This window comes from Canis aureus, chromosome X (genome assembly GCF_053574225.1).
Source record: "Canis aureus isolate CA01 chromosome X, VMU_Caureus_v.1.0, whole genome shotgun sequence".
Lineage (NCBI taxonomy): Eukaryota > Metazoa > Chordata > Mammalia > Carnivora > Canidae > Canis > Canis aureus.
The window spans coordinates 63,666,338-63,687,880 of NC_135649.1; the positions used below are offsets into that span (position 1 = coordinate 63,666,338).

Genomic DNA, 21,543 nt, shown 5'->3' on the forward strand with positions numbered 1-21,543 from the left:
AGTGTGGCAGCATACAAAATCAATGCCCAGAAGTCAGTGGCATTTCTATACACTAACAATGAGACTGAAGAAAGAGAAATTAAGGAGTGAATCCCATTTACACTTGCACCCAAAAGCATAAGATACCTAGGAATAAACCTAACCAAATAGATAAAGGATCTATGCCCTAAAAACTATAGAACACTTCTGAAAGAAATTGAGGAAGACACAAAGAGATGGAAAAATATTCCATGCTCATGGATTGGCAGAGTTAATATTGTGAAAATGTCAATGTTACCCAGGGCAATATACACGTTTAATGCAATCCCTATCAAAAAACCATGGACTTTCTTCAGAGAGTTAGAACAAATTATTTTAAGATTTGTGTGGAATCAGAAAAGACCTCAAATAGCCAGGGGAATTTTAAAAAAGAAAACCATATCTGGGGGCATCACGATGCCAGATTTCAGGTTGTGCTACAAATCTGTGGTCATCAAGACAGTGTGGTACTGGCACAAAAACAGACACATAGATCAATGGAACAGAATAGAGAACCCAGAAGTGGACCCTGAACATTATGGTCAACTAATATTCGATAAAGGAGGAAAGACTATCCACTGGAAGGAAGACAGCCTCTTCAATAAATGGGTCTGGGAAAATTGGACAACCACATGCAGAAGAATGAAACTAGACCACTCTCTTTCACCTTACACAAAGATAAACTCAAAATGCATGAAAGATCTAAATGTGAGACAAGATTCCATCAAAATCCTAGAGAAGAACACAGGCAACACCCTTTTTGAACTTGGCCACAGTAACTTCTTGCAAGATACATCCATGAAGGCAAAAGAAACAAAAGCAAAAATGAACTATTGGGACTTCATCAAGATAAGAAGCCTTTGCACAGCAAAGGATACAGTCAACAAAACTAAAAGACAACCTACAGAATGGGAGAAGATATTTGCAAATGACCTATCAGATAAAGGGCTAGTTTCCAAGATGTATAAAGAACTTCTTAAACTCAACACCAAAGAAACAAACAATCCAATCATGAAATGGGCAAAAGACATGAAGAGAAATCTCACAGAGGAAGACATAGACATGGCCAACATGCACATGAGAAAATGCTCTGCATCACTTGCCATCAAGGAAATACAAATCAAAACCACAATGAGATACCACCTCACACCAGTGAGAATGGGGAAAATTAACAAGGCAGGAGACAACAAATGTTGGAGAGGATGCAGAGAAAAGGGCACCCTCTTACACTGTTGGTGGGAATGTGAGCTGGTGCAACGACTCTGGAAAACTGTGTGGAGGTTCCTCAAAGAGTTAAAAATAGACCTGCCCTACGACCCAGCAATTGCACTGTTGGGGATTTACCCCAAAGATACAGATGCAATGAAACACAGGGACACCTGCACCCTGATGTTTCAAGCAGCAATGTCCACAATAGCCAAACTGTGGAAGGAGCCTCAGTGTCCATTGAAAGATGAGTGGATAAAGAAGATGTGGTTTATGTATACAATGGAATATTACTCAGCTATTAGAAATGACAAATACCCACCATTTGCTTCAACATGGATGGAACTGGAGGGTATTATGCTGAGTGAAGTAAGTCAATCGGAGAAGGACAAACAATATATGTTCTCATTCATTTGGGGAATATAGATAATAGTGAAAGGGAATATAAGGCAAGGGAGAAGACATGTGTGGGAAATATCAGAAAGGGAGACAGAACGTAAAGACTGCTAACTCTGGGAAAGGAACTAGGGGTGGTAGAAGGGGACGAGGGCGGGGGGTGGGAGTGAATGGGTGATGGGCACTGGGGGTTATTCTGTATGTTGATAAATTGAACACCAATAAAAAATAAATTAAAAAAGAAAAGAAAAGACCCTGAAGAGGCAGGGAAATATTGAAAAAGAAATCCAGAGCTGGGGCATCACAAAGGCAGATTTCAGGTTGTACTACAAAGCTGTGGTCATCAATACAGTATGATACTGGCACAAAAAGAGACACATAGATCAATGGAACAGAATATAGAATTCAGTAGGGACCCTCAACTCTATGGTCGACTAATATTCAACAAGGCAGGAAAGACTATCCATGGGAAAAAAATATAGTCTCTTCAATCAATGATGCTGGGAAAATTAGATAGCCATATGCAAACAATGAAACTAGACCATTCTCTTCCACCATACACAAAGATAAACTCAAAATGGTTGAAAGATCTAAATGTGAGACAAGATTCCATCAAAATCCTAGTGGAGAACACAGGCTACACCCTGTTTGAACTTGGCCACAGTAACTTCTTACAGGATACATCCATAAAGGCAAGGGATACAAAAGCAAAAATGAATTATTGGGGTTTCATCAAGATAAAAAGCTTCTGCACAGAAAAAGAAACAGTCAATAAAACTCAAAGTCAGCCTACAGAATGGAAGAATATATTTGGAACAGACCTATCAGATAAAGGGCTAGTATCCAAGATCTATAAAGAATTTATTAAACTCAATGCAAAGAGACAAACAATCCAATTATGAAATGGGCAAAAGACACGAACAGAAATTTCACAGAGGAAGACATAAGCATGGCCAACAAGCACATGAGAAAATGATCCGCATCACTGGCCATCAGGGAAATACAAATCAAAACCACAATGAGATACCACCTCACACCAGTGAGAATGGGGAAAATTAACAGGATAGGAATCCTCAAATGTTGGAGAGGATGTGGAGAAAGGGGAACCCTCTTGCACTGTTGGTGGGAATGTGAACTGGTCCCACCACTCTGCAAAACTGTGTGGAGGTTCCTCAAAGAGTTAAAAATAGATCTGCCCTAGGACCCAGCAATTGCAGTGCTGGGGACTTACCTCAAAGATACAGAGGTAGTGAAACGCCAGGACACCTGCAGCCCAATGTTTATAGTAACAATGTCCACAATAGCCAAACTGTGGAAGGAGCCTCGGTGTCCATCGAAAGATGAATGGAGGGCAGCCCTGGTGGCTTAGTGGTTAGTGCCTACCTCAGCCCAGGGCATGATCCTGGAGACCCAGGATCGAGTCCCATGTCGGGCTCCCTGCATGGAGCCTGCTTCTCCCTCTCCTTGTGTCTCTGCCTCTCTCTCTGTCTCCCATGAAAAAATAAGTAAAACCTTTTTATTTTATTTTTTTAATTTGGCTTTTTTTGTAAAATATTTTTAAAAATTAAAAAACAGAGTGACTAGTGTGGCTGTAGTGTGTAAGATTATTTTGAGAAAAAAAGCATAAAATTATTGGGTTATGAGAAACATGTCTCGGAATTACAAACAGTTCGGCATAGCTAAAATGCTAGGTACACGTAAGAATTAGGTAATTATGTCATCTATGTATGAGGTAATGAGAGCCAGAAGTGATGAAGTAGTATTAGCAATGAAAGGGAATGAAGAGGAATCTGATACTAAGTATCAGATTGGATAAAGACTAGCTGGAACTGGAGCCAAATTGAGATGGAGTTAGATCCCTCCTCCCTTTTCCCTGCCCCAACATCCCAGATCAGTGTTGTTTTCCCTATCTAAAATTTTAACTTCAGTGTCCTCAAGTTTCAGATTCCCAACACCTTTTTGCTATTTTCATCTTGTCCCTATCAGCTTTAGCAAAAGCTTTCCAGACTCTTTCCATTTAACTGAGATGACAGAATCTAATAAATTCGGGAATTGACTGATGTAAACATAAAGTCATTTTAACAGAATTTAAGGCTTGTTAGATACTCTGCAGGATAGATTTTAGGTATTAGCTAAGAAATGGATGGATGTATTGTTGGTCCTGGAACTCTTAACACCATATGATCAAGCATGGTGGGTATCTCATACAAAAGGAAACAACAAAGATGACTCGAGAAGTTTCTCTGTTAGAAGATCTGTAGAATGGTGATAATACTGACAGAACAAGAGATGTTTTAACTTGTTATTGTATAACAAAAGGGGTAAGTCCAGTGAGAAAGAGGCCCTAGAAAGTGGGACAACTTCACATCATAAGATTAGCACTTAGTTTAAAAACCACTGTCAAAGCTAGAACTTCTGTGTTGCCTTTAGAAGGCTTGACCAAATTTGTATCCTGAGAACAGCTAATATATTCAAAGAGTAAATGAGTATATCTCTCAGATGTTCACCTAAAACTCAGGGTCACCTACTAGTCTTAAATCAAGCTTGCAACAATTTTTATCCATGTCCCTCTTCACTAAATCCATAGATTTCTCATACTACATGTTTTTTTTTCTAAGACTTAACTAAACTAAGGAAAATGATACCATGACCTTCATACATTTACAGAATGGCAAACTAAATGGAAATTCAGAGATCACATAATATAAACCTATTGAATTGGAGATAAGTGAAGAGATCACAGAAAGTAATTTACTCCAGATCGCACAATGAATCCAACGTAGCCTGAGGTATGATCCAAGTCTTGTGCCTATCATTCCTGCAATCTTTCCTCCATGTTCATTATCTTTTTCCATGCAAGGATTCCCACTAATTTTGATAAGACATTAATGAAAGCATATAATAAGTTGATCAATTCAAATCAGCCAATATTTAAAATACATTGAAGTGTGTACAGCATGAAATACAAAAAGAATAAGACTTGGTTATTCCTCTTTAAGTCTAGTGGAATTGGGATAGGAATAATGAAGAAGTTTACATTGAAAAACCAGAGAGATGACTATGACACAAAACAATAAATGAAAACAATTATTAAGAAAAGTACAAACAAAACAGCAAGACTTCTATGAAGAACTGCACTAAATTAGATTGAGAGGAAAAGAATATCTTTTTGTTTAACTGGAAATAAAAAAGAAGCACTATTGCTATCTTCATTTAAGAAGACACCAGGGAGGGGTCCCTGGGTGGCGCAGCGGTCTGGCGCCTGCCTTTGGCCCAGGGCGCGATCCTGGAGACCCGGGATCGAATCCCACATCGGGCCCCCGGTGCATGGAGCCTGCTTCTCCCTCTGCCTGTGTCTCTGCCTCTCTCTCTCTCTCTCTGTGACTATCATGAATAAATAAATAAAAATCTTTAAAAAATAAAAAAAATAAAAAAAAGAAGACACCAGGGACGCCTGAGTGGCTCAGTGGTTGAGCATTTGCCTTCAGCTCAGGGCGTGATCCTGCGGTCCTGGGATCGAGTCCCACATAGGGCTCCCTGCAGGGAGTCTGCTTCTCCCTCTGCCTAGGTATCTGTCTCTCTTTATGTTTGTTTCTCATAAATAAATAAAATAAAATCTTTTAAAAAATAGAAGGCACCACCCTGGGGATACTTGTAGATCACCAGCTTCACCAGCTGTACCCAGACCACACTTAGAAAGCACAAAGTGTCTAAGTCATTCTTGTTCATAGGTAGTTCTAATGCAGCAAAAATAAAAAGTATGTATGGTATATAAATTGGGACCTTGTATTCTCAGATTATCTCTGGATCTCATATTTGCCTCATTCACTGGGGCTTGACCAGGTTATTTATAAATTCAGTGGAGGCTAAGGGCTGAAGGAAAGAAGATAGATGATAGATAGATAGATAGATAGATAGATAGATAGATAGATAGATAAGAATGGTAGAATCCAATTACGGCAGAAGCTGCTGTCAGAGACAAAAGTCCTCTAGGAAACTGGAAAAAAAAAGGCAAAGAGTGAAAGTATTGGGTGCCTGCTATGTGCAAAGATAATAGAAGATACCCCAGAATCCCAAACTTGAGGAAACACTACACTGCTACCCAGTGTGACATGTAATCACTTGTGAACTAAACTATCATTGTACAGCTACCAAGGATGTGGATAACTAGTAATATTACACTTATCGTAGATGGGTATTAGAAATTGATAAACTTTGTCTTTCCACACTAGGAAAAAAATATAAGCTTTGTCTAAACACAAAATTGTGACAGAGTCAAAGTTAATTTTCTTCATAGATGAGTGAAATAATGTAATTTTAGGCTCAGAGATTTTTTTTCATTTGAAATTCAGTCAGTATACCTTATTGATTAAAGAGACTTAGGACAAGCTAAATAAAAAGGGTTTACTGAGTAAAAAAAATATAAAAATCAGCTTAAACCCTACTTTACCCAGACTGCTAGTAGCAGGTTACCTATGTCAATTCCTTACTGGGAGAAGGAGGGAAATTCAGAAAGGGAAAAGAAATTGGAGAAGATCTAAAAAAATGATTATCTGAATATAGAGTGGGATCACACAGCAATAATATAGCTATAGGTTCATATTTTTACTTTTAAAACTTGTCTATATTTTATATTTTTAATTTTATTTTTCTTTTGATTTCCTTTTTTTTATCCTATGTACTTCTTTTTTTATTTTTTTAATAATAAATTTATTTTTATTGGTGTTCAATTTACCAACATACAGAATAACACCCAGTGCTCATCCCATCAAGTGTCCCCCTCAGTGCCCACCACCCAGTCACCCCCACCCCCACCCTCCTCCCCTTCCACCACCCCTAGTTCGTTTCCCAGAATTAGGAGTCTTCATGTTCTGTCTCCCTTTCTGATATTTCCTACCCATTTCTTCTCCCTTCCCCTCTATTCCCTTTCACTATTATTTATATTCCCCAAATGAATGAGACCATATAATGTTTGTCCTTCTCCGATTGACTTATTTCACTCAGCATAATACCCTCCAGTTCCATCCACGTCGAAGCAAATGGTGGGTATTTGTCATTTCTAATGGCTGAGTAATATTCCATTGTATACATAAACCACATCTTCTTTAACTTTTGATTTCCTTTTATTTTCAGCAGAGTTCCTTTAAAAAGCCCAGTGTGTTTAAACTTGCTAAGAATAAATTAGAAGGTGCTTATTTTTTTGGTACTTAGGCCACAACTAAATGTAAGTGGCCAGGCTGTGTCGCCCTGTCAAACAAGGATGAAAATTGCCATAGGGGAATACAAATTGAGGGAGGGCTCAGTGTTCAAGTTGCTACCATTTCAGAAAATCCCTTCTTTGTTCATTTCTTTAAGATTTGTTACAATTTGTTAGATTTTCTGATATAGTTTAATTGAAGCATATACTTATGAAAAGTTAACAATACAAACTACAAGACAGTTGATTTCTGAAGGTATATAATATATGTCAAATTACTGATATAAACAATAACTGTTACTATGAGATTTTAGGGAGAAGAGTCTAAAGTCTTCTAATCCATCATTTCTTTTTTTACGATTTTATTTATTTATTCATGAGAGACACAAAGAGAGAGAGAGGCAGAGACACAGGCAGAGGGAGAAGCAGGCTCCATGCAGGGAGCCTGATGTGGGACTCGATCCCAGGACTCCAGGATCATGCCCTGGGCCGAAGGCAGGTGCTAAACCGCTGAGCCACCCAGGGATCCCCTAATCTGTCATTTCTTCAAGGAAAACTGTACTTAAGCCATTCCAGACAGATATATTTGATATTTTTAATGTTCTAACTCTTCTTGCTAGCAAACTAGGTCCTTCGATATGAACTTCCAAATTATTTCCCCTTTGAACTTAATAACAAACAGTTTAGAAGAGAAAATAGGGAAAATACGGTTACATAGAGGAGTATTTTTATAATACTGGGTTCATCTTTAGATACAGAAGCTTCCTGAACAAAGCAACAAATATCTGTGATCAGCTCTGGTCAGTATTCCAAGTTCCCTTCCCTGGGAATTTAAAAATGAATGGAGGGGATAAAAGAGGCATAGAATCTAATAGCTAGCTCTAAATCTGTCAGTAAGGCTGTGATATCCTATGACACACCCTGGATATATACTTAAGGCCACTAAGCTCCCATGACCCTTCTGGATTGCTTCTAAGGTCATTGACTTCCTTTTTCAATCTTATGATTTCAGCTTAGGCTTCATCTGAAATTACATCATAAGAGCTGACCACCAACTAGGAAAATTCGTGAAAGGCACTGCAGTGTCAGAAAGAGGTATGGTTCAATTTTCTAAATCAATCTTGTTTCTTCAACTTGCAAATTATCCTAACAAAGTAACTTCCTTTGTCATCTGTACAAAAAGTAATCTTATGTGTGTTTATTGTTTGTTTATATTAACCAATTAATAGCCCATTTGCTTTGTTCTAAAATAGTTCTTACCATACTGTATTGTAAACTTTCTATACTGCTGAGTTATCACTTCTCTCCCCTCACCAGACTATGAGCTGCTGGAAGGCAGGTAGGTGATCTTAGGTATCTCTGAATCCATATGATTTGGGTCTTATCATTTGAGGATCACAAAAAAAAATCTATAAAAATGAATTAAATGCTGTTTAAGACAAGCAAAGTCATCATTCATGAAATGAGTGGCTTGGACTAAGTGATCTCTATCCCTCTAGGATTCATTACTCGTTTGAAAGTTGTACAATTTTCTTTTTACGACCAATATAAGTTATTGATTTGACTAAGTTATAAACAATTGAACCTAAATAACAACATTACTAGCAAAGCTTATTTTGACCTTTAAGGACTGGAAAGTTATTAATGTGACTAATGACCATCCATTTTTCATTAATTTATTTATCAGTTTCATTCACATCTTTTATTCAAAGATCTGGGAAACGAACTAGGGGTGGTGGAGGGGGAGGAGGGCTGGGGGTGGGGGTGAATGGGTGGCGGGCACTGAGGGGGGCATTTGACAGGATAAGCACTGAGTGTTATTCTGTATGTTGGCAAATTGAACACCAATAAAAAATAAATTTATTATTAAAAAAAACAAAAAACTAAGATCTGGGAATGTCAAATTTATAATATTTAACAGAAAAATAAATAAGTGATTATTCTATGTCAAGATACAAATGTTTTTTAATCTTATAGTTAGTATTAAGATTTAGTTCCTTTCTTAATATTTTAGGAAGCAACTTTAGGGTCTGAGGCTGAAAAGATTTTAAATTATAATGGAATGCAAAGATAATTCTAAGTGGTTTTAAATGACAAATAATACTTTAAAATGACAAACTACTTCATCATCCATTTATCCATTCACTCAGTTAACATTTATTGAGCATTTATGGTTAAAGTACGTATGTGTTAACCCTGTGTGACATGCCTTCTTATATGTCAACTAGATAGTCTGTAAGGGAAGATAACATATGCATACAAATCATTGATCTGAAAGAGAAATTTAGAGTTCCCTAGAAAGGAAAATGATAGAAATTACTTTGGAAAGAGGATGAGAAAAGTCTTAGTCAAGAAGGGTGTAATTTGAGCTAAAGGGTAGGTAATTTTTGCATACACATAGATGGAGGAAAGAATATTTCAGGAAAAAGAAATACCATGAAAAGGGGCAGTCAAGTGAGAAAACATGTAGCACATGTCCCTAGCATAGTAAAATATCTGTTTCATTGAACTACAGGATGTGTAAAGGAGAAAAGTGAGAGAGAAGCTAGAAAAATTTAGTTGCAACCAGACTATAGAGAGCCTTAAATATCAGGCCAGGAAGTTTGCACTTTATTCTGAAATCCCTCAGGGACCATTGAAGGCTTTAGAACAGAATATGACATAATTGGAAGCTCCAATATATGGAAAATTATTCTATAGTTTTTAGAAGTATGTAGTGAGAATTGATGGTGGTAGGAATGACAGATGGTAATTATCTCTCAAGAGTAGTTCTTTTTTTAATAATAAATTTATTTTTTATTGGTGTTCAATTTACCAACATACAGAATAACACCCAGTGCTCATCCCGTCAAGTGCCCCGCTCAGTGCCCGTCACCCATTCACCCCCACTCCCCGCCCTCCTCCCCTTCTACCACCCCTAGTTCGTTTCCCAGAGTTAGGAGTCTTTATATTCTGTCTCCCTTTCTGATATTTCCCACGCATTTCTTCTCCCTTCCCTTATATTCCCTTTATAAATAATAGTCAAGAGTAGTTCTTAAAACAAAGGTTTTATCAAAAATCTCAACAGCACCATCTAGTGCCTCATCATAAAACTGCCCAATTTGTGGAAAACCTTAGCAACAAGGTTAACAGAGACTTTAATCAGTTTAGGCAGTTCTTTTCCACAATTGCATCTGTGTTCAGAGAATCAACGGTGAAAGGAAAGGAAACTGAGAAATAATGCAGAAGTTCAGAATAGTCAACTCATTTTTCTCTTTGATCTTGATATCCACCTTCAGAATGATTTCATCCTGTTTTTTTGTCACATACCAAGAGTTCTTGGTGAAAAATAATGACCTTTTTTCATTAAAGGGGAAATTGAAGCAACTAGTCAAGTTGTTAGCAGTAGTAAATGTGGAAGTTATATCCTACCTACAGCCACTATGATAGTCGTCTGTCTCTGTACCTATAAATCAGAGACAAGATCAGTCCCATCCATTGTTGGGATTTCTTGCATATTCAAGTAGTCTTTACACCTTACTAACCCCAACTGTCTCTTACTAGGGAGAAAGAGCTATGTAAAAACCCAAAAAATCAGATTTTGAACAAATATTATCCACAAAAAAAGATTATCCACCATATTCTACATTGGTGAGTTGCTCCCACTTTCTTAAAGAATAAAAGAATCTTGAGGAACACTAAATATCATTATTTCTATGTTGTCTCATCCCTAGATCTATCTGATCAGAGCTTGGTTACTGCCATAATTGACGGTCTTGATAAAGCTTAACTAAGCTACACCAAGTAACAGCTTCTTGGTGTAAGAGAAATGACCATGTATTGTTGAATAGCAAGACTTTGAGAGTGAGTCTATGAAGAGAATAAGGATGAACATCTACAACAATATTTTTACCCAGAAAATAAATTTCAACTATGTATGCTACATCTTTCTTCAGAAACTTAACTTATGGTGCAAATTTTATAAATGTGTTTTACTTCTTTGGAACTTTTCCCCTCATTAAAACAATCAGATAAGCATCAACCAACAGATGTTACCTAGGAAGCCCTCGTCTTGAAAGAAACAAGCATTTTCACATAGATTTTATTCCCCAAGAGAATTCAATGCTCTGCCAAATTAGATAGGTGATGATAGATAAATAGCTATAGATGGTTAGATGGCAGCTAGATGGATATTTATATTTATGGAACTACATCTTCAAAGCTTTGATCTAATAGAAAAACCCAATTCAATGGAAGATATAGGGGGCAGGGAAAGACGGTGGAAAAATAGGATCCCCAAGTCACCTATCCCCAACAACTTACCTAAATAACTTTCAAATCATCCTGAAAACCTATGAATTCATCCTGAGATTTAAAGAGAGCACGGCTGTAATGTGACAGTGAGAAGAGTTTGTGCTTCTATCAAGGTAGGAAGACATAAATAAATAAATAAATAAATAAATAAATAAATAAGCATCCAGTGTGTGTGTGGGGGGGAGGTGGTAACCACGAGGAGCCAGGCTAAGGCCAGGCTGCAAGAGCCTCCAGTACAGGAAAGCCCCGTCCCAGAGAGGCAGGAATTTTACCAATCTTCCCAGATGGAAAGGCACTCACAGGGAACTTGGGCAGGATCCCAGGAGTAGTGGAGCCCCCAGGTTCCCAGGGTCACTAACACAGGAAGTGCACCCTGGGGGAGAGTGTGCCACACACCATGGGCCGAGCTCCCTAAAGGGCTGGAGTGCGCACCCGGCTGGGCCTTGGGGGCAGCTCAGGCAGTGGCTCAGGCGGCGGTTCCAAGGGGACAGGGCTGCACAGCCCCAGGAGAGCAATTCCAGCTGCGCAAACCCCGAAGCCCAAAGCACTGGGGGACACAGCCCAGGGTCTGGCACTCCCCTTGGGACAGGCGGAGGTCAGGAGGACACAGGGCAGAAGGACGCTCTTGCCGCCCGGCCCCGAGCTGTGCAGATCCGCGTCTGCCGCCTCGGAGCATCCAGGCAAGTGCCTACTGGGAGACTGCGGTAGTTACTGCTAGAACTGACTCCAGGGCTGGAAAGCTGGCCACTGCCACTGTTCCTTCCTCCTGGTGTCACCTTGTGCCTGGGACTGAGCGGGGCTACCAGGGAGCAAGGGCCTCACAGGACAAACAGCTCCCACTGAGTCATGCACCTGGCAGGGGACGGGGCAGCTCCCCCAGGTGCACAAACCTGAAAAACAGCACAGCAGGGCTCTCCCCCAGAACACCAGCTGGAAAGACAGGGGAAGAGCAAGTTATTAACTAAGCAGTGCTGGAAAGCTCCAGGGGAAGCCCAGGAACTTACAGTATATGGAATCAGAGGATACCCTGCCTTGTTTTTTGTTTGTTGGCTTCGCCCTTTTTTGTTTCTCTTTTTCCTTCCTTTTTCCAATACAACTTGTTTTTAGCCACTCTGAACTGAGCAAAATGACTAGAAAGAACTCACCACAAAAGAAAAAATCAGAAACAGTACTCTCTCCCACGGAGTTACAGAAATTGGATTACAATTCGATGTCAGAAAACCAATTCAGGAACATAATTATGAAGCTACTGGTGGCTCTGGAAAAAAAGCATAAAGGATTCAAGAGACTTCATGATTGCAGAATTTAGATCTAATCAGGCAGACATTAAAAATCAATTAAATGAGATGCAATCCAAACTGGAGGTCCTAACAATGAGGGTTAACAAGGTAGAAGAATGAGTGAATGACATAGAAGACAAGTTGATGGCAAGGAAGGAAGCTGAGGAAAAAATAGAAAAACAATTAAAAGATCAAGAGGAAAGGTTAAGGAAAAAAAATGACAGCCTCAGAAGGAAAAAAATATATGTATAATTGGGGTTCCACAGGGCGCCGAAAGGGACAGAGGACAAGAAAGTGTATTTGAACAAATCATAGCTGAGAACTTCCCTAACTTGGGGAGAGAAACAGGCATTCAGATCCAGGAGATAGAGAGATCCCCCTCCTAAAATAAATAAAAACCGTTTAACATTCCAACCCAACATTTCATAGTGAATCTTGCAAATTTCAAAGATAAAGAGAAAATCTTTAAAGCAGCAAGAGACAAGAGATCCCTAAACTATATTGGGAGAACTGTTATATTAGCAGCAGACCTCTCCACAGAGACCTGGCAGGCCAGGAGGGGTGTCAGGATATATTCAGGGTCCTAAATGAGAAGAACATGCAGCCAAGAATACTTTATACAGCAAGACTCTCATTCAGAATAGAAGGAGAGATAAAGAGCTTCCAAGATAGGCAGAAACTGAAAAAATATGTGATCACCAAACCAGCTCTGCAAGAACTATTAAGGCAGACTCTGTAAAAGAAAGAGGAAGTCCAAGGAAACAATCCACAAAAACAAGGACTGAATAGGTATCATGATGACACTAAATTCATATCTTTCAATATGGGCTTAATGAACGTGAATGGGCTTAATGAACCCATCAAAAGGCGCAGGGTTTCAGACTGGATAAAAAAGCAAGACCAATCTATTTGCTGTCTACAAGAGACTCATTTTAGACATGAGGACACCTACAGCCTGAAAATAAAAGGTTGGAGAACCCTTTACCATCCAAATGGTCCTCAAAAGAAAGCAAGGTTGGCCATCCATCTCATATCAGATAAATTAAAGTTTATCCCGAAGACTGTAGTAAGAGGTGAAGAAGGACACTATATCATCCTTAAAGTACCTATCCCACAAGAGGACCTAACAATCATGAAGATTTATGCCCTTAATGTGGGAGCTGCCAAGAATACCCATCAATTAATAACCAAAGTAAAGACATAATTGGATAATAATACACTAATACTGGGAGACTTCAACATGGTGCTTTCTGTAATTGACAGATCTTCTAAAACAACATCTCCAAAGAAACAAGAACTTTAAATGATAAACTGTACCAGACCAGTTTTGCAGACATTTACAGAACTTTACATCTAAATACAACTGAATACACATTCTTCTCAAATGCACGTGATACCTTCTCCAGAATAGATGACTTACTGGGTCACAAATCAGGTCTTAACCAAACCAAAAGATTGCGGTTGTCCCCTGCATATTTTCAGACCATAATGCTTTGAAACTTGAACTCAATCACGAGAAGAAATTTGTAAGAAATTCAAACACGTGGAGGTTAAAGACCATCCTGCTAAAAGATGAAAGGGTCAGTCAGCCAGGAAATTAGAGAAGAATTAAAAAGTGTCATGGAAAATAGTGAGAATGAAGATACCACCATTCAAAATCTTTGGATACAGCAAAGGGAGTTCTGACAGGGAAATACATCGCAACACAACCATCCAGCCAAAAACTGGAAAAAAAAGCTAACCTTGAACCTAAAGAAGCTGGAGAAAAAACAGCAAAAAAAGCCTACACCCAGCAGAAGAAGAGAGTTAATAAAGATTCGAGCAGAGCTCAATGAAATAGAGACCAGAAGAACTGTGGAACAGATCAACAAAGCCAGAGGTGGTTCTTTGAAAGAATTAATAAGATAAATAAACCATTAGCCAGCCTTATTAAAAAGAAGAGAGAAAAGACTCAAATTAATAAGATCATGAGTGAAAAAGGAGAGATCACCATCAATGCCAAGGAATTACAAACGATTTTAAAAACTTATTATGAGCAGCTACATGCCAATAATTTAGGCAATCTAGAAGAAATGGACACATTTCTGGAAAACCACACACCACCAAAACTGGAACAGGAAGAAATAGAAATCCTGAACAGGCCTATCGATAACCAGGGAGGAAATTGAAGCAGTCATCAAAAACCTCCCAAGACACAAAAGTCCAGGGCCAGATGGCATCCTAGGGCAATTCTATCAAACATATATAGAAGAAGCATACCTATTCTACTAAAACTGTTCCAAAAGATAGGAAGAGATGGAATACATCCAAACTCATTCTATGAGGCCAGCATCACCTTTATTCCAAAACCAGACAAAGACTCCACTAAAAAGGAGAATTATAGACCAGTGTCCCTGATGAACACACATGCAAAAATTCTCAACAAGATACTAGCCAATAGGATCCAACAGTATATTAAGAAGATTATTCACCATGACCAATTGGGATTATCCCCGGGATACAAGGCTGGTTCAACACTCATAAAGCAATCAATGTGATTGATCATATCCACAAGAGAAAAAACAAGAACGATGTGATCCTCTCAATAGATACAGAGAAAGCGGGATCCCTGGGTGGCACAGCGGTTTGGCGCCTGCCTTTGGCCCAGGGCGCGATCTTGGAGACCCGGGATCGAATCCCACGTCGGGCTCTCGGTGCATGGAGCCTGCTTCTCCCTCTGCCTATGTCTCTGCCTCTCTCTCTCTCTCTGTGACTATCATAAATAAATAAAAATGTTTAAAAAAAAGATACAGAGAAAGCATTTGACAAAATACAGCATCCATTCCTGATCAAAACTCTTCAGAGTGTAGGGATAGAGGGAACATTCCTCAGCATCTTAAAACCCATCTACGAAAAACCCACAGCAAATATCATTGTCAATGGGAAAACATTGGAAGCCTTTCCCCTAAGGTCAGGAACAAGACAAGGATATCCACTCTCACCATTGCTATTCAACATAGTACTAGAAGTCCTAGCCTCAGCAATCAGGAAGCAAAAAGAAATAAAAGGCATTCAAATTGGCAAAGAAGAAGTCAAACTCTCCCTCTTCGCAGCTGACATGATACTGTCCATAGAAAAGGCAAAAGACTCCACCCCATGATTGCTAGAACTCATATAGCAATTCGGCAATGTGGCAGGACACAAAATCAATGCCCAGAAATCAGTGGCATTCCTATACACTAACAATGAGACTGAAGAAAGAGAAATTAAGGAGTCCATCACATTTACAATTGCACCCAAAAGCATAAGATACCTAGGAATAAACCTAACCAAAGAGGTAAAGGATCTATACCCTCAAAACTATAGAACACTTCTGAAAGAAATTGAGGAAGACACAAAGAGATGGAAACATAGTCCATGCTCATGGATTGGCAGAATTAATATTGTGAAAATGTCAATGTTACCCAGGGCAATGTGCACATTTAATGCAATCCCTATCAAAATAGCACGGACTTTCTTCAGAGAGTTGGAACAAATCATCTTAGGATTTGTGTGGAATCAGAAAAGACCCCAAATAGCCAGGGGAATATTAAAAAAGAGACCTAGAGCTGGAGCATCACAATGCCAGGTTTCAGGTTGTACTATAAAGCTGTGGTCATCAAGACAGTGTGGTACTGGCACAAAAACAGACAAATAGATCAATGGAACAGAATAGAGAATCCAGAAGGGGACTCTCAACTCTATTGTCAACTAATATTCGACAAAGCAGGAAAGCCTATCTACTGGAAGAAAGACAGTCTCTTCAATCAATGGTGCTGGAAAAATTGGACATCCACATGCAGAAGAATGAAACTAGACCATTCTCGTACACCATACACAAAGATAAACTCAAAATGGATGAAAGATCTAAATGTGAGACAAGATTCCATCAGAATACTAGAGGAGAACATAGGCAACACCCTTTTTGAACTTGGCCACAGCAACTTCCTGCAAGATACATCCATGAAGGCAAAGGAAACAAAAGCAAAAATGAATTATTGCAACTTCATCAAGATAAAACGCTTCTGCACAGCAAAAGAAACAGTCAACAAAACTAAAAGACAACCTACTGAAAGGGAGAAGATATTTGCAAATGACATATCAGATAAAGGGCTAGTATCCAAGATCTATAAAGAACTTATGAAACTGAACATCAAAGAAACAATGCAATCATGAAATGGGCAAAAGACATGAACAGAAACTACACAGAGGAAAACAGAGACATGGCCAACAAGCACATGAGAAAATGCTCCGCATCACTTGCCATCAGGGAAATACAAATCAAAACTACAATGAGATACCACCCCACACCAGTAAGAATGATGAAAATTAACAAGACTGGAAACAACAAATGTTGGAGAGGATGTGGAGAAAGAGGAACCCTCTTGCACTGTTGGTGGGAATGTGAACTGGTCCCGCCACTCTGGAAAACTCTGTGGAGGTTCCTCAAATAGCTAAAAATAGATCTGCCCTATGACCCAGCAATTGCACTGCTGGAGGTTTACCCCAAAGATACAGATGCAGTGAGACAGCAGGACACCTGCACCCCAATATTTATAGCTGCAATGTCTACTATAGCCAAACTGTGGAAGGAGCCTCGGTGTCCATAGAGAGATGAATGAATAAAGAAGTTGTGGTATATCTATACAATGGAATATTAGTCAGCCATTAGAAATGACAAATACCCACCATTTGCTTCAACGTGGATGGAACTGGGGGGTATTATGCTGAGTGAAATATGTTAATTGGAGAAGGACAAACATTATACAGTCTTATTCATTTCAGGAATATATAAAATAGTAAAGGGAATGATGGGGAAAGGAGAGAAAATGAGTGGAAATATCAGTGAGAGTGACAGAATATGAGACACTCCTAACTCTGGGAAATGAAGAAGGGGTAGTGGAAAGTGAGGTGGGCAGGGTGATGGGGTGACTGGGTGACGAGCACTGAGGGGGGCAGTTGATGGGATGAGCCCGGGTGTTATGCTATATGTTGGCAAATTGAACTCCATATAAAAAATATGTAAAAATAATAATAAAATAATAAATAAAATAAAAAAGGAAGATTTACAGAATAGTACTAGAGTAATATGACTTTAAAAAGGAGAGCTAATTTAAGTCTTGAAGATTAACAGGAAGTTCGTTAGGTAAACTGGGTGGAAAAAGAAGGAAAAAGACTTTTCTTAATGCCTGTAAGATTCAAACCCTTCCCCTGTAGGCAAGATGCAGCTGAATCCCTCTTTATTGCCTCATCACCTGTGCTTCCTGCCATGATCAGAAAGTATATATAATGACAATATAAAGTGAAATCTTAGTGCTTCCTGTATTTTTTTGTCTGGTAATAATTGACAAGAATTATATGTTTGTGTGTATATTGTAGGCACCAAGCAGACATTCCTAGAGAAACATGGATGGAGTCGGGAATCTGACAGTATCTTCTGCCAATAATAACAAGTGCAATGACACTATTGATGACTTCCGCAATCAAGTATATTCCACTTTGTACTCTATGATCTCCGTTGTGGGCTTCTTTGGCAATAGCTTTGTGCTCTATGTCCTCATAAAAACATATCATGAGAAGTCAGCTTTCCAAGTATACATGATTAATTTAGCAGTAGCAGATCTACTGTGTGTGTGTACATTGCCTCTCCGTGTGGTCTATTATGTTCACAAAGGCATTTGGCTTTTCGGTGACTTTTTGTGCCGCCTCAGCACCTATGCCTTGTATGTCAACCTCTATTGTAGTATCTTCTTTATGACAGCCATGAGCTTTTTCCGGTGTATTGCAATTGTTTTCCCAGTCCAGAACATTAATTTGGTTACCCAGAAGAAAGCGAGGTTTGTGTGTCTTGGCATTTGGATTTTTGTGATTTTGGCCAGTTCTCCATTTTTGCTGTCCACATCTTACAAAGATGAGAAAAACAATACCAAGTGCTTTGAGCCTCCACAGGACAATCAGGCTAAAAATCATGTTTTGGTCTTGCATTATGTGTCATTGTTTGTAGGATTTATCATTCCTTTTGTTATTATAATTGCCTGTTATACAATGATCATTTTAACCTTACTTAAAAATTCCATGAAGAAAAATCTATCAAGTCGTAAAAAAGCTATAGGAATGATAATAGTTGTGACAGCTGCCTTTTTGATCAGCTTCATGCCATATCATATTCAACGCACCATCCACCTTCATTTTTTACACAATGAAACTAAACCCTGTGATTCTGTTCTTAGAATGCAAAAGTCAGTGGTCATAACCTTGTCTCTGGCTGCATCAAATTGTTGCTTTGACCCTCTCCTATATTTCTTTTCAGGGGGGAACTTTAGGAGAAGACTGTCTACATTTAGAAAGCATTCTTTGTCCAGTGTGACTTATGTACCCAAGAAAAAGGCCTCTTTGCCAGAAAAAGGAGAAGAAATATGTAAAGAGTAATTTAAACCCATTTCCAATGAAAATCAATGAAAAAAGTTTCCCAAATAAGTATTATCTCAAATTATCTACAATAAAAATGAGAATTTACATTAATAAATTGCAAATACTTAACTGAATGTGTGCCTATAAATATATTGCATTTATGAATCCACACTGTTACAGGTTCTAAAGATATTTAAGTGTTAAAAATTCAGTCCACAACTATGAACTAAATTATAAGTGGTTTTTTGATCATTCACTGAAAGGTGAAGAATATTTTTGTCTTGGCATTGTAAAAAATGGATCTGAGACCAAAGGTTTTCCTCTCAAAAGCTTCACAAAGGATAAGAACTAGCCCTTTAAGATACAAAATTAGCAATTATTTCCCAATCATCCTAATATATTCCTTTGCATGCATGCCACCAAATGAGAACTAGAATTACCCAGTTCACGAGCTACATAAAATGTCCTGTCACCCTCTTCCTTTGTAGTATTGACTGACTATGCAAAGTAGGGCCATTTCTTCCAAAACAGAATATGCAAGTGCTAGAACAGCCTAGTATCCAGCCAAATGGCCCAAATGGTTCCATGCAATGTGTATTCTGGAAACTGAGGAATATGAACTTGGTCCAAAGCCAGTTTGTGTCTAATTTTCTTCTGCTCCTGACCCAGGTCCTCAAAAGAGAATGGTGGAGTTTTTGTTGCTTATTGAAGTTCTTACAGAGAATTCTCTCCCTACATGACATACGATTCTTCCTTAAAAACCAGACAACTGGCATTCCCATAAATGAACAGAAGTAATTTAAAATTTATCTAAAGAAGAGGGAAAGGGTTCTACTTTTCTATATGCTTATTATTGGGATCAAAACTAGCTATAGTGTTTTTTCTGAATAAAACTTTGAATGTTCATATTACAAGGTGTTTTAAGAAGTAATTATATTTATGTAAGTATGTCAGAGATTTTGCTCTATGATATGCATTTATGAGTGGAAGTTAATTATAAGTCTTATTATTTTATACTTTTTCTTCTCTATTGGCATGTTAACAGGAATATCAAGGATATGTTTACAGTGGGTTTTATATTACAGTGGAAGCTTTGTTATTAAAACACAACTTGATTATGGCTGAAATATAATATTCATGGGCAAGCTTTTGCTGAAGTGCGGTCTGTTCCTTTATTCTCTGTTTCAAAAGGCATGTTACCTCAGAGGAAATAAATGATAATGGTGAAAAAAATAAAGCTATGAAAGGAAAAGTTCTATCTGAATCTGCCATGTGTATGTTACTTCTATTTCACTACTAATGTTGCAACCCCTTAGGAAAACACTCAAAACAGAAAGAAAGAGGACCTCGAAAGCATAGTATAACTAACTGGTTCCCATCTATTTTTAACATACCTGAGATTTGGCAGTATCAACATTTTTATCCTATACCATATTTTGCTCTTTTGAGACGAGGAGCATACATAATATCTATCAAAAAAAAACTCAGTCCTCATTTTTCATGTTCTAAGCTTTTTGCTATTCAGTATGATGTGGTAGAAGAGCACTAAATTGGAAGCTAGAAGACCTGGTTGTTAGGTCTCTATTACTTACTTGTGGTGTAACTTTGAGTGATATAAATTCTGATCCTCAGCTTCTTCATTTACAAAATGGGAACAATAATACTTGTCTTGCCTTTTTTTTTATAAGGCACTTTTGAATCTCAAATGGGATCATAACATATATACATATGTTAAAGTTTTACCTTTAAATAATTTTAAAGTACTTATAGATGGTTTTGTTACTTAAATGTACTGATTCATATTTACAACATGGATTCTAAATTTTGAAAGGTTTAGAACAAAGTATGGGCATAGTTAAATTCTAATTCACATTTTTAAAAAAGGTTGTGTCTTACTTATTCCCAACTCTAGGTGTTCTCCTATGTTCTTACTTCTGCTAGCAATCCCACTTTCTCCCACACAGAAACATACTATAATTCAATCCCCATAAGCTAACCACTAATTTGTTATTCTTTATGTCATTTATATTTATATCTTATACAAAACTATTTAATACTTAATTATTTTCCAATTTTTCCATAGTTGTGTTTTCTCCAGAAGTGAAATCATCACTTTATGGACTTATCAATTCCTGGAGGTTGAAAAATATGCCTATCAGTCATGCTATCTGACAATTACTGAGCTTTTATTTTAATTACCTTACCTATATCACCTCATTTAATGCTTACAATTGTCCTGTAATATATATACCATTCTTATCCCTGTTTTGCTGTTTTAAAAACTGAGGCACTTGTCCATTGTCAGACAGCTAAGGATCAGAACAGGGTTCAAATCTAGACAGTCTGACTCCAGAATTCAATTTCTTAATTTGCTGTGATACCCTGCTGGACAATTTTCTACCTTCAATATAAGGAGTAGAAGTGAAGAGTTTTTTTCAGTGATTTATTAGTTTATTTTACAAAACACACTTAAATAAACTACATGCTTAATTTTTTTAACTACATGAACACATGAATCATGAACTAAAGCCTATGATTTTATTTGGAAGAACATCTTAAGAATATTGTATTCTATCCTATAATATTGATATTAGAAGGACTTTAATGTTTATAAATTCTAATGTCTGTATAATACCCTGTGGCATCACCATACCACCGTGTTCACATGTATTCCTTTGGTTTCTAAGTCCTTTGAAAACTCAAAAGTTACTAAAGCTCATTTTC

General features: G+C 37.9%; 1 protein-coding gene across 2 annotated transcripts in view; it reads left to right on the plus strand.

Annotated features, from left to right (window-relative positions):
- The window catches only part of CYSLTR1 (cysteinyl leukotriene receptor 1), a 51,192-nt gene extending 31,117 nt beyond the window's left edge, over positions 1-20,075 (plus strand). The window contains exons 2-4 of one of the 2 annotated variants that reach the window (XM_077887857.1): positions 4,288-4,409; positions 7,830-7,906; positions 17,786-20,075. In XM_077887857.1, the coding sequence (XP_077743983.1) occupies positions 17,815-18,837 (1,023 nt within the window). In that variant the 5' untranslated portion in view covers positions 4,288-4,409; positions 7,830-7,906; positions 17,786-17,814 and the 3' untranslated portion in view covers positions 18,838-20,075. The remainder of the gene's footprint in view (positions 1-4,287; positions 4,410-7,829; positions 7,907-17,785) is intronic. The other variant, XM_077887856.1, reaches the window with a different exon arrangement.
- The last annotated feature ends 1,468 nt before the right edge of the window (positions 20,076-21,543 follow it).